Genomic DNA, 14,669 nt, shown 5'->3' with positions numbered 1-14,669 from the left:
TCCAGCAAAAAAAAAAAAAAAAAAACAAAAAAAAAAAACACCTACGAAATAATTCTTAAAACAGATTTCATGGAATTGTAAGTTTAAATTTGGTACATGCCCCAGGCCTTGCACACTAGTATTCACACGCCACTTGTCTACCTCTCCCGCGTGAGTAAATATACAATCTAAGCTCATCTACCCTTTCTTTGTCTATAATACAGCCGTTTGGTATTTTTTGTTTTACAATTTTGAGAGTCAGTCAGTGTTCATTTTCAAGTGGTTGGCTTACTCAATTCAAGGTTCACTATGGCATTCTTAAGCTAGACTTGACAGGTGAGCAGAAACTGGTGGAGTTTGAAGCTGCAGCTTAATTTCGTAATGTGTTTAGTGAATTGGTTGAAATGGCTATGACTGCAAAGCAGATTTATAATGCAGACTCGGTTAATATGGAAGTGTTTGCCCAATTGTACTTTGGCTGGTGGTAATGAAAAGATAGCTCATGGGTTCAAGCTAAATAATGAGCGTATAACTGTGCTCATATGTGCAAACACATCAGAAACTCATCAGGTAAAGTTATGGGTGATCAGCAAATTTGCCAATCAAAGGTGCCTTAAAGGCATAATTAACATCCCTGTGGATTATCATTCACAGTGGAACACTTGGATGAATGTTGAAATTTTTACAAAGTGGTTCCACCATTCGTTTTTTCCCAGTGTCAAACAAAATTTAAGTATGAAAGGAATGTCAGAGGATAGTAAAGTTATTTTGCTCCTGGATAACTGTCGCGCATATCCTCATGCAGCTACCGGATGCTACACAAACTCATTCAGCATTACGATCAGCTGGGGACCGATCAGCCGATGCTGGTACATCATTTTAGTTTTCAATCTCCAGATCACTTGCATCAAAAATTGGTGCACGATAAGTCTGAGTCCGATTCAATAATACACAAAATGTTGTCTATGGAGTATTTTGTTTTGCGCATTCTCTCGTCAGATCCACCTTTAGTTCTGGAGGCCGGCAGCTGTGTGAAGACAGCTCTGGTGGTCAGTAGCTGCTCTGCTGCACATCCTGCTGGCTGCCAAAAAAATATTCAGCCCTCAAAGAGTTAATTTGCTTTTAATTACTATGGACTACACTATTAGGCCTAATAGTAACTCTCAAGCAACTAGAAACTACACTTATCCGGTATCTACCAATCCCCGTAGGTGCTAGTTAACTGAGAGTTTACTGTACAGTATGTTGCTATATAAAATGACTATTCTCAAAAGTTTCCTCAAAAACAATGCTGTCCGTATTCTTAATATTAATTCTAATTACATGTTCTTGTCTGTTAACATACATGATAAAATCAAGCTTTACTGAAAACAATACAACCTTCTTACAGGCACTAGAGCAGGGGTGGGCAAACCTTTTGGCTCAGGGTCACATTGACTTTTAAAATTTGACAGACGGGCTGGGCCAGCACTAGATGCATACATATCAAACAAACATAAATAAAGCATTACATTGTTAATATTTATATTCAATTTTAGTGGGAACAGTGTTGTTGATCACCCTTTTTTGCCAGTGCAACGAAGTCTGGTGTTAGTTTTGTTGTGGCAATTCTCAGAACAGATCTGAGGTGTTCATCGCTCAACTGGGATCTGTGGGGTGCTTTGTTGGTGTTCATCACACTAAAAGGCTGTTCACACACATACGTCAAACACCACCAGCATCCTCTGTGCCATCTTCTGGATGTTTGGAAATTTGGCTGCGCTTAATGAAGCATAAAACTCATTCAGTTTAAGAGAGTTGAACTTCTCCTTTAAGACGGTGTCACAATGAAGATCAATCAGTTCCAACTGCAACTCCTGTGGCACTGTTTCAGGGTCCTGTGTGAAGGGACATGACACCAGCTGAAGTGATTTGTAAATTTTTCCAAAATCAGAGAACCAACGGCAGAATTCTTCATGCAGGTTGTCCTGTGATTTCCTGTATTTTTTCACAAGTCGAGGGGCCTCTTTCAGCGTAGCCAGTGTGGGAAAATGAGCGAATGAGTTGTTTGACATTTGCTTTGAGAATAAAGCTAGCTTGGTTTTGAAGGCTCTGGCGTTTGTGTACATTTCATGCACAAACTGGTCTTTCCCTTGTAGCTTCACGTTCAGCTCATTCATGTGTGTCAGTATGTCCACAGCAAAAGCTAAATCACAAAGCCAATCTGCGTCACTCAGCTCAGGAAAATCGTCAGCTTTCTCAAGTAGCTCCAAAAATGAGATAATCCACACTCCACGGCATACTTTCCCCCAAACTTAACCAGCGGACATTGGAGTGGTAAAGCAAGTCCTGGGGCCTCATGTATAACGCCGTGCGTAGAACTCACACTATAACATGGAGTAAGCACAAAAGCGGGATTGTGCGTATGCACAGAAAAATCCAGATGCAGGAATCTGTGCGCACACAAACTTTCACGTTCTTCCACTACATAAATCCCGATCAGCGTGAAAAGTAACGCATGTGCACGCGCCTTCTGTCCCGCCCCAACTCCTCCCAGAATTATGCCTCTTTGAACATGCAAATCAATATAAATAGCCTTCTGTGAAAAGACAATGGGAAAAGCACAGGGGAAAATATAAGAATTTCAGCAAATACCAAATGGAGGCAAAGGAAAAACGTTCTATTTGTTGGTTTAAACAGTGGTATAATCAACAAAAGAAAGTTGATTGAGTGACAGAGTGTCGGAGAAACTCGAAAGATCGAGTTCACAAAGTCGCACAGTGCCCGAAATTAAAAAGAAATCACATATCAAAGTCGCCGTGAAAAGGCAAGTCGTAGCCCACCGTCTGAGTGTCATATGAAAGCTTATTAGGATACAGACAAAAACATAGGCACACAGTGGGGAAATAAGCATGAAATGTCAACTTTAATCTCAAAACTTCCACTTTAATCACGTAGTGTATTTTGCCATTAAAGTAGAACATCATAAACTTCATCTTAAGATCGTTTATTTTACTAGTTTCTCAAGTAGCACATTAAATGCTTTGTTCTGTGTTTGATCCTCTATGTGCTCTATGTGTGAATCACTACGTGCTTCCGTTCTTTCTCTTTCTCTGACAGGACACAGAATCCATTACATTCGTGATATTACAGCTCTCTGAATAATTAATGTATACGTGATATCATTTTCATGATGATAGGAATGAAAGCATGTTATTAAACATGGGAACACGGTGGCGCAGTGCTTGTTCATATCTCACGCAAGAGGCTTGCTGCGCCATGTGCGACCTTCGATGAAATAATTTATTACAGAAGTACTGTCTCTTTCAAACGTACTAACCTCCAATTCCTGTCCTTACTTTTCTTTCTCCAAAAACCCAATCGCCACACAATCAGCTCTGTAATAGACGTTAAGCCATTTGTAAACTTAGAACGCCGATTCTTCAAAACTTTTAAGGAACATTGAAATATCTTCGTAGTACATGTTTAATTATTCTATTCGTCTATCCTTTCAGTGTCGCGTCAGCACCAGCAAGAATACAGCGCAAGGCAGGAGCTATCCGTGGACTAGCTATACGCTGCGGCACCGTGTCCTCACGTTTAATTATTAACAATACAGATTATTTAAATGAAGTTAAAGTTTTATCTGTATACTATAAGCAACATATTTTGCTGCATTTCATCTTAAAAATGATATTGTCATCATACGCGCTTTATAAAGTAGCGCAGGTTGTGCAATATTATAACTGTAGTGTAAGTTTACAGTGAGGTGATTGTACTTATAAGTACAAACAGTTCTACAAGGAGCACATGATGGACTGATTGAGTGCGTTTATAGTTCTTGGGATGAAACTGTTTCTGAAACGCGAGGTCCGTACAGGAAAGGCTTTGACGCTTTTTGCCGTGGTTGAGGTAGTGTGTACTTGAAACTGTATACCGATAATTCTCTTTCCGATCAGCTGCTGCTGTGATTCACACTCAGATACAGTGATATAAATACTCTGAGTGGTGCAGTGAGAGCAATATGGAAAAAGATTATCCGCAGTGGCAACCCTTAACGAGAGCAGCAAAAAGAAGAACAAGATGCAGTGAGCGTAACAACGCTAAAGCAGTTATGGTATTTGGAATATTATGGCTATTCCCTGGACCATTATATTGCTACAGGTTAATTACAATCAGATGCATTACACTAATAAACAATATGCAGTTAATTTCAGTGTATTTATAAAGCCGCATCAGGAATGTGGAGCTAAGAAAGAAAGGATGAGCACACAGGAACAGTAGCACTGCTTTGACGCTGGGTGCCGCCAGTCTGCAAAACCGAGCGGAGAAATTGCGTACGCCAAGGTATGAGTTACCATGGAAATGTGCGTGGCTTTACGCCAAGTTTAGGTTTTATACATCGCGATTTGAGCGTGGAAACGTTCGTACACAACATTTCTGTGCGTACGCACCGTTTATACATGAGGCCCCTGGTGATCAGCGTCAATTTCTTCAAGAAATTCAATAAACTGACGATGCTGAAGTCCCCTCGCTCAAATCAAGTTAACGAGTTTTACAACTGGCTTCACTATGTAGTCAAGCTGCAATAAGGATTTACACAGTGCTTCCTGGTGGATTAGGCAGTGTAAGAAAATTACCTCCTCCTCAGGGTTGTCCTCCTTCACCCTCTCCTGGATTCTTTTGAGCAACCCAACGTTTTTTTCAGTCAGGTTTGGCGATCCATCTGTGGTAACGTTGGCGAGCATACTCCAAGGTAGCTTGTGCCTATTTATGACCCCTGACACGCTGTCATACAAGTCCTCTCCCCGCGTTTTCCACTTTAGGGATTCCATGGCCAAAAACTCCTCCGTTATCTCAAAATTGTCATTAATGCCTCTGATAAAAATTAAAAGCTGAGCAGTGTCCTTTATGTCATTGCTTTCGTCCAGTGCCAAGGAATATAATGAAAATGACTCCGCTTTTTTGTTTAACTTGCTAGCTAAGTCTTCGTCAATTAGCTCAACACGGCGAGTCACTGTCCTGCGTGATAAGCTAATTTTTTCAAATTTGTTCTTGCTCTCAGGACACAAGATACCTGCTGTCTCTGCCATGCACTCTTTGAGAAACTCCCCTTCAGAGAAAGGCTTGCTGGTCTTTGCTAATTTGAATGCCAGCACACAACTTGCCTTCGTGCTTGATTCTTGGATGGCAGTTTGTCGGATAAAGGTGTTTTGCGGAGCCTGCAAACTAGCTGCCAACCTCTGAGCAGTAGCCGTCCATTCTTGCGTTGACTGATTGTTAGCGTAATTAGCATGATTGGTGGAAAAGTGACGGCTGATGTTGTATTCCTTTAAAACCGCAACGGTTTCTTGGCAAATAAGACATACAGCCTTTGACCGGACTTCAGTGAAAAAGTATTTAGTTGTCCATTCCTTATTAAACACTCGGCACTCACTTTTCTTTTCTTTGGCCCACTCATTGTTGCAGATCGGTTCAGAGCAGTAGCAGAGTAATAACAGAGAGTAACCCGGGCTCCGCAAAATCAAGTCAATGTATCACTGCGCCTAATGCACCACCTGGTGGAACGCCAGGCATTACAGGACAAAGTCAAATGAATGCAGTCATAATTATGATATGATTTGATTTGGGCAATTTCGTACCAATCTTTGGCGTGCCGGATTAAAAAGACCAACGGGCCGGATGTGGCCTGCGGGCCGTAGTTTGCCCACCCCTGCACTAGAGTATCATTTGACAACAAACACCTGTTTTGTATCTTTTTATTTTTTTATTTTAAACTTTGCTGCTGTTAAATGTGCTTCATGATGGGGGGGTTGTCAATACAGCTACTGCTGCAAACATGATGTTGATTCTCTGCAACATTCAGAAACAAATCTTCGATGCTTATAAAATGCCAGCTATTCTGAGATATCTATTAAGGATTTCATACAAACTTTGGATCAAATTTAAAGTTAACCTGGGTCATACTAGCTTTCATCCTTCAACATTCAGTACATAATTCTGAAAATAGTCTCTTTCTTTATACCCTTCACAAAAAACAAATTATTTGATTTAAACTGTTTGTGCAAAGCAACGCTTTGACACTTCTTAAAAATCAAAATCCAGATCTTTGGAAGGAGACGTCCTTCACCTCCTTCCCAAGGTGACAAAAACCTGCAACATGCCTACAGCATGTACTAAGAGGCAACTTAAACTCTTCAATTTTATAAGAGCACTCAGTCTGCCCAGTTTGTTCAAATAAATAACTTGTGGATGCTGCTTTATAAAGTAGGTTGTTCTCCAACTTAGTTGTATAAAAAGTCACTGAATACAACACCAAGGCTCTATACTGCACGATGTATAGGAAGAGTCATTCATAACCCCCTGTAAAATCTCCTAAAGTCTAGGAATATTTAATAACTCTCAATTTACTATACAATATATATAATGAATAAGTAAATTGGTTCATTTTTATAATAGTATATATTTGAGTGGAATTTATGTACAAATACACTTTACTTTGACTGCGTACAGACATTTAAGTAGTCATGTAAATGTATAATTGACTCAAAAACAAAACTGATCAGCTACAATTATTAAAGAACACTTTCACTCTTCTGAGCGAACAAAATAAAAAACTTCATAACTTCACATGATTGCCTTAGATGTAGTATGAACAAAGGTGTTATTTCTAAATATGAAAATGTGATAAAGCAGAAATTGTCAGTTGCCAAGGAACTAGATTTTTTTCCAGCCAAAGAATGTGTTTATACCATATGGTATTTACATGTCTGTTATTAGACAGGTTGAAGCAGAAGATAAAAACTGATCTTCCAGCTCAAATGAAGATTAAGGCCTATTTCCCTGGATAACTAAACCACTAATTTCTGCTGCTTACAAGAAAATGTGATACTAGCCGTACCCATAATTGTAGTAATTTTATTAGATTCAAACTAATGACTTCTAATTGAATTAGAGAATTCCCATTTTTTATGAACCTGTGAATGCCAGTGTATCTGAGGAATATGCCATATAAACAGAGAGACAGATGCTAAGGCATGCCAGATCTTGCGTCACTGATACGATGGCTATCTGCCAGTACTTAAAGGGCACTGGGTCTTCCTGTGCTTATAAAACCCCTTGGGATCATGTGTTTTTTTGGAAATGCTTTAAACAGCATTTCACATTCTTCTAAGCTATCTTCCAGTGCATCATTGGTGGAGGAAATGACAAAAAATGTATGTTAAGTGTCCTTTTACACATATAATAAAAGAGGAATTCATTTTTACAAGATATGAAAAATGAAACATGTTTGTTAACTGTTCTGTGTATTATAATGACAGCACACAGACAGTCAGGTCAATTGTTGTGACCTTTGTGCTCATTCCTAGTAACAGAGAGAAAGATCTAAACCAAAATTTTAATAGCATAGGCCGACTGACATAGATTTTCTGTAATGACTTGTGTTTTATTTCATACCAAACACATGCTATTTAGTCAATCAATAATTGTAAAAGTACCCCTGCATGTATACTTAAATTTCATTTTATCCTGTAGCAAACTGGAGTCACATCACAGTATGTTCCTGCCTTCTAACACTTGTTCTCGGATAACCTCCAGGAATACGAAGCAGATAGATAGATAGATAGATAGATAGATAGATAGATAGATAGATAGATAGATAGATAGATAGATAGATAGATAGATAGATAGATAGATAGATAGATAGATAGATTGACAGACAGACACACAGACACACACACACACACACACACAGACACACACACACACACACACTTTATTAACCCCAAGGGGAAATTTACATACTCCAGCAGCAGCATACTGATAAAGAAACAATATTAAAGAGTGATAAAAATGCAGGTAAAACAGACAATAACTTTGTATAACGTTAATGCCCCCCCCCCCCCCCAAACACCCCCGGGTGAAATTGAACAGTCGCATAGTGTGGGGGAGGAACAATCTCCTCAGCCTGTCAGTGGAGCAGGACAGTGACAGCAGTCTGTCGCTGAAGCTGGATGCAGTGGATTTACTACATTACATAAAATCACAGGAAAAAAAGATATGCTGTATCCTAAAATAAATGAGGATATTTTGTAATGTAAAGGTGACCTAATCTAAAATAATAAATGAAGCGTATTTGTATGTTGTGTGACTCAGCTTCATTTTATACATCAATTTGGACTATCTGCAAATATTTAAACAACAGCTCTAGAAGTTAAAAAAAAAAAAAATGCATTCAGTGTAATCACTTTGGCCAACAGCAGAACTGTACTTCGTCTTCTGCCCAATTGCTTAATATGGAATTTATTCTAAACTGTAACTTGAACAACAGGAATAACTTCTTAAGTTTTATTTTTAACCGACTGACATCAGTTTTTGGGATATAGCTTTTTTTGAACTACACAGTAAGTTTCAGAGTGCCACAAGAAAAAAAACGCAGTGAAACTTTTTATGGAATGTGGCTGCATCATTTAACACAAAGATTATTTTTTTAAAGCTTCCATACGAAAGGCCACTTTTGCTATTAAAAGCTAGAACAAAGTGATTGCTCCCTTAAGTATATGTAATATAGTAAGTATATATATATATATATATATATATGCAGTTCAAATTCTGTTACAACAAATATCTTTACAATGAAGTATTTTTATAGTCCCGACAGTTTCCCCATATGACAGTGTCTATAGAAGTCTCGTTACTACGAAATACATTCAGCAGATACTTTCATTACAACGAAGTGCCCAAAAGACCTTGAAATGCCTGAATGAATCATCCACAGATGATTCAAGCTTTCTTTGTACTTTTTTTTGCTGTATTTGTTTTCTCTGGGTTTCAGTGATACCTTTTGGTTATTGCTCGTCAACATTTGAAAAACATCCATTGGAATTTAAGTCATTGTCACCTTCCTATAGAAATGGCTGACACGAAAATATGACAACAGTTCACATTAGAAAAAAAAAGTGACATTTTTGCGGCTTTCGTTCCATCAAAAAGAAAAAAGATGTTGCCAGTGAATTTGGAATTTTGCTGTCGACACTGTCAACTTTCTTGAAAGACCAAGCAAAAAAAGAAGAAAAATCTCGGGTTGCAAACCTTGGGACTCAGCGCAAACGTATGCAAACTGCTGCATTTGAAGAAGTCAAAAAAGCAGTTTTTATGTGGTTCAGTGATGTTCATTCAAGAAACATTCCTATTAGTGCGCCACTCATTCAAGAAAAAGCAAAGTCACTGTTGTGATGTTTCTAAACTCTTTTGGGGCCTCCCCCAATGTGACGACACACCAAAGGGCGTCCCAAGGTGCGATCACCATGTCGGTGGAAGTCTGTTTATCTGTTGCCGGGGCAACTGCAGGCTCACAGCTCTGATGCGGCTCAGCACTGAAGCAAACAGAAAAGATCTCTATGGGTGATGCAAGGAACATTGTAATTGCAGGGAACAGTATTACTTGGCTACTAACCTAGCCACAAACCTGCCTCACTGCTGTGTCTGTGCATAGGAGAGTGCTAGATCCTGCTACAATAAATAACCGAACTGTTCCTGTTTCAAGCAGAATAAACCTGGTTTTGCTAAAGTACTGAGACTCAACCTCGTGTTTTGGGGTGCAAGACAGGGACTTATATTGTGACCACGATCTCTTTGGATTTGCTTCCATGGCGCTGTGAGCCAGCGGTTGTCCTGCCCCGGCAACAGACAAACAATCTTCCACAGACGTGATAATCATTGCTTTGGGATGCACTTCGGTGTTCAGAAACCTCATAATATGAAGAAGAAGAAAAGGATGATTCGGTTTCTGATTGATAACTGTGCTGCCCACAACATTCTTCCACATTTACATAATGTTCGCGTTGAATTCCTCCCACCCAATTGCACAGCAGTGCTTCAGCAATTGGATTTGGGCATCATTTACACCCTAAAAGTGTATTATTGCAAGGAAATGCTGAGAAAAAGTCTTGTCAGCATAACATGTAGACAGGAGGATATGAAAATTAACGTGAAAGAAGCTATTGAAATGACTGCAAATGCCTGGACGCAAGTTAAAGAAAGCATTATAGTGACAAATACAGAATCTCATTACTACAAAATTTTCATTACAACGAAACATTTTTTAGGTCCCTGGAACTTCGTTGTAATGGAATTTGACCTGTAAAAAGGAGAGTAGTCTAGGTATATGAACAAGTAGTCTTTATCTATGACTCCCATGATGTCTTTTGAACATCACCATTTCACAGCTTGTGTTGTGAACAAAATTATTTAAAATTTGTGAGGTCTATTGCTAACTTCACTCTCCCCTGATTTTTTTTGCAACTCATGTAGAAGAATATGTCTTTGTACTTTTGTTTTGTTAATATATAAACTATATGCAAAATATGCCAGTTTTTCTGTCCACAGAGAGCAGGAACAGTAAGGTTAATAGAATGAAATACACACTTCCTGGGTTTTTACATATTAATTTATCGGGTTGGTTTCCATTCTTCCGTGAAACATGGAAGTCTTCTACTGATTTACACTTCAAAGCAAGCAGTTGCAAAATTTGTTTATGTAACTATGTCAGAGCTATGAGGGATCTTGGGGCTAGGCCTACAGAGGACAGGATTTGAAGATTTGACACCAATTAGGAACAGTTCATCTGCTTGTGCTTCACAGGAATGAGTATCCAGCTATGCATATTAGACATTCTATTTTTAACACAAGGTCACAATGTAATAGCTGTGGCTATCTGTACATCATTTTTCTAGAAATTTTCTTCTTAATTTGCATTCAAGTCAAGGTATACAAGTTGTTTTTTGATGTGGCATGGGAATTAAAAATAATCATAAACTTGAAGCACTTACCATTGTGCATTACTGCAACTCATGCAATTATTCTTTTTTATTTTAGAGTGCCTTTGAGTGCCCAGTGCTTTTTCCTCATTTAAAAATCTCAAAGTCCCCCTCCCCTCGGCCTCTCTCTCGGATTTGGGCAAATAAATTGGTACCGCAAGCGAACGATGAGATAAGTCACAAAAGCAACTGGAATGTTCTAGCAAATTATAGAAAAAAACCTGATCTAAATTCGTTAAGTTGTTCTCTTGTGAAAAGCGGACAGACAGACAGACAGACAGACAGACAGACAGACAGACAGACAGACAGACAGACAGACAGACAGACAGACAGATAATCTAACATGGAAAAATAATAGCAGCAGTTATATGTGTTGGTTCAGACTTGCTGAAGAATATGTGCTTTACACAAGACTACGTATGTGACTATATGTGTGACAGGCATCCCACCTTGGGCGAATTCCAGTCAATCCCAAGATAACATTCAACTTCAACCAGGCAATTGCTATGATAAGCTGGATAAAAAAACAGATCTGCACATAGTAAGTACTGTAGTTAAACAAGAAATAACCAGTATAGTATTCCCTTGGTATTAACTTGCTTCAAACAGGGCCAAACTAAACTGCCACAATTGTGGGAATTGTGCACTTCATATTCACCTTAAGATAAGAAGGCACATGACAGCAGACAATCAAAATTTTAATTATGTGATTTGTTGTATATAATTTAGACCTGTATATTACTATGATACCGACATTTGAAGTAAATTATAATTAGGTAGAAAACATTTTCAAAGACAAAAACTAACCTTGCAGATTTCCTGCATGAGTAAGCTAAAGTGTAACTGTTAAACTTCAAGCAATGTTAATAAAATAAGAAATGTACAGGAACTGGAAGAGAAGACATGTGTAATGCTTTTCCAACAAATGAGCAAAAGATTTGCAGTAGGGAACACAAGTTCATTGCAATAACCAATAGCAATTACTAGTAATAAGGGAACTCTGTGAAATGCATTGATGCTAATAGGGAAGGAGGAACTGAACTAGTTTTGAGTGGATTATAATGGTGCAAGGGTGTTTTAATTGTCCTTGAAGGCGTGGGAAGCTCCTGGTAACTATGCAGGACAAATTATTGTGGCCAAAAATGTCAGCTGTGAGGCAGAAGTGCTAACTGCTGCTTTTTGAACTGGACTTTAAAGTGGAGTGATCGAAAACTGGTGGGGCAGTGGGTGAATTTTCTAGTCTCTCTTAGCGTACTGACCTTTTACCGTCATAGAGCAGTGATAGAGGGATGACGACTGGGTCCCCTTTGGAGTTTACCACATCATGATCAAAGTGTGGGGATGCCCATCAGCCGACACTTTGAGTGGGGCATTTATCATGAGTCTGCATTATCGTGTGGGAAGAGTACCCCCTCAGATCTAGCCTTGGTGCAGATGCTTTGCACATTTTTTCCCATGAACAAGATAGAAATGATTTGTAAACAGTAATGAATCTTTTATTATTATTATTTCACAGGATCACATGTGTTTTCTTTCTTGGGAAGGGGGAAGTGGAGGGATTCTTTCAGATCTTAGCTGTAGCACATGACTAACTATGCAAGCAGCACTGTTCTGCCAGCAACGCAAATACAGTACTACACGTTTTTTTTGTGAGTGGAAGGCTAGTTGTGATATCATTCATGCCAGAAGAAGATTGACAACAATTTTCCTGTATGCATCTGGTTAAAGTTCCATGCACAGTTGCTACAGCACTCTGATGTCACGCTGGCCTCACAAATCATCATGCAGCACTGGGAAAAAAAGTTCAAATGAGCAAGCCACAAGGCAAACTTCCAGTAAAATATCCGCTGAACAAAGTCACCGGCGGACAGAGCATATATACAGTTTTAGTTGGCAATATGGCAATCAGCTGAAAATGAAATCACGTCTCTACAGAATCATTTTTGTTTGCAACATTTTATATGTCACATATCAGTGTATACAAATGTTGCTTTTTTATTATAAATGTACAAAATTTGCCATTTTAGTAAAGCCACAGTTTTGAGAACTATCATTGGTTAAGTTCCATCACAAGCAATGCCTGTCTTGTTCAGAGTAGATATCTAGGCCAAAATGCACTGTGTGACTGCGAATAGGAAATTTGCTTAGATAAAGTAGGCATTCTAATCTGTACTACAAAACATAATGGCCATTTTAACTAACAAAATGAAAAGTCAAAATAAACTTCTAATACATGCCTACATCCAATGTAAAAAAACTAAACAAATAATTCAAACTCAGTACTGCTATATGGTCTATGAATGATAACTTACCTTTAAATGCAGAAGCATCTCCATAATGAATCTGAAGCACTAAGTTTGCAATTCCAGTATCACCACCAACTTTAAATCCAACATCTGGGAAAGGAAAAATGCATAAAAAGTAAATCTGCTATGTAATAAAATGCATGTTCTTGGCAAAAAAAAAATTGCTTGGGGTGAAACATTGACCTCACAGAAGACAACTGCTATTATTATTAATGACAACAGGTGCCAGACAATGAAAGGTTCACAGTATTTTTTAAACGCAGAAACTATAGAACTAGATACACCTAATCCTAAAGTACTTAAGGCCTATGCTGACCAACTTTGTGGAATCCTCTGTTACCTGTTCAGTCTATCACTGAGGCTTCACAAAATACTTCTGCTGTGGAAAATATTTTGTTTTGTTCTAGTACCCAAGAACACATGCATTTTACAATCACTTGTGCACCTTATGACTACAGACTAATGATGTTTATGTCACAAATCTTAAAAACCTTTGACAGGCTCGTCCCAGACTATACAAGTCCTCTTTTGAAAAACCATTTGGGCACACTGCAGTCTGCCTACTGAGCAAAGAATGGAGTGAGAGATACAATTATCTATTTGCTCCCCAAAGCTAGATAAGCTGGCGGCATTATGAGGATTATGTTTCTCTGTTTTTCAGTGGCATTTAGACATCTCAGTTAAGGGGTAATGTCAGGGAATATGAAGGTGGGTGAGCCTATGGTAACCAGGACAAAGGACTACTTGTCAGGACAAGTGTGAGGTTCGTGGTCTGCGTCTCTGGCATTGCTGTAAGCAACACTGCAGAATCAAATGAAACAGTAATGTCTTCTTCTGTTCACACTTTAACACTAGAATTACCAGAGCCTACGAAAAAACTCGTAAATCCGTCCCACCTTAAATCGCGTCTTAAATCCGTTTGCACCTCTCCGCCAGAGTCCTTTGTCATCTAAATGTGCTGATAAAGCTACTAGCAGCCAGCTATTCCATCCCCCCACCGACTTAGAATGAACTTCTCTCCTAGCTCAAGCCTTGCCTTGATTTGATTACCTGGGATTGAAGTGGAGTTTTACAGTGGAAATAATTCTAGCGTTATTTGGAATACACGCATTTCATGTGTGTTCCATTTCTATAGTTGGCTGTGCAAACACATTTTTAAAACAGAAACGTTTTTCATATTCTAATAGTAAATGACAAAATGTAGGCATAAACCATATAACGTATGAAGCCTGAAGTCCATATATCAAAGAAACACTTTCACAAAAGGTACAAATAAAAGAACACGTGCGCCTTCATTCAAAAAAAAAAAAAAAAAAAAAAAGCCGCGTTAGCATGCCACATTGACACTCTTATTACAAGCGCCGCAGTGGCGTAATGGTATTAGCGCCTGACTGGGAATCAGAGGGTGGCGAGTTCGATTCCGCACGGCTCCACTTCGAGAAATTAACTGCTCTTATTCTTACAATTTTAGAATAACAATATAAATTTGATTTCAGTCTGTAACAGGCGGTGTAACTTATGATACTGGTAAAGGTTAGCTTTTTTTTTTTTTTTTTTTTTAATTCACTTTTCATTCTTGCAGTCA

General features: G+C 38.6%; 1 protein-coding gene across 8 annotated transcripts in view; it reads right to left on the bottom strand.

Annotated features, from left to right (window-relative positions):
• Positions 1–14,669, bottom strand: part of pam (peptidylglycine alpha-amidating monooxygenase) — a 392,585-nt gene that overhangs the window by 156,906 nt on the left and 221,010 nt on the right. For all 8 annotated transcript variants that reach the window (XM_028805293.2, XM_028805296.2, XM_028805297.2 and 5 more), the window contains exon 7: positions 13,091–13,174. In XM_028805293.2, the coding sequence (XP_028661126.2) occupies positions 13,091–13,174 (84 nt within the window). The remainder of the gene's footprint in view (positions 1–13,090; positions 13,175–14,669) is intronic.

Source organism: Erpetoichthys calabaricus, chromosome 7 (genome assembly GCF_900747795.2).
Source record: "Erpetoichthys calabaricus chromosome 7, fErpCal1.3, whole genome shotgun sequence".
NCBI classification, from domain to species: Eukaryota; Metazoa; Chordata; class Cladistia; order Polypteriformes; family Polypteridae; genus Erpetoichthys; species Erpetoichthys calabaricus.
The sequence above is the reverse complement of the archived record's forward strand: the minus strand, read 5'-3'. Positions and strand labels throughout refer to the sequence as shown.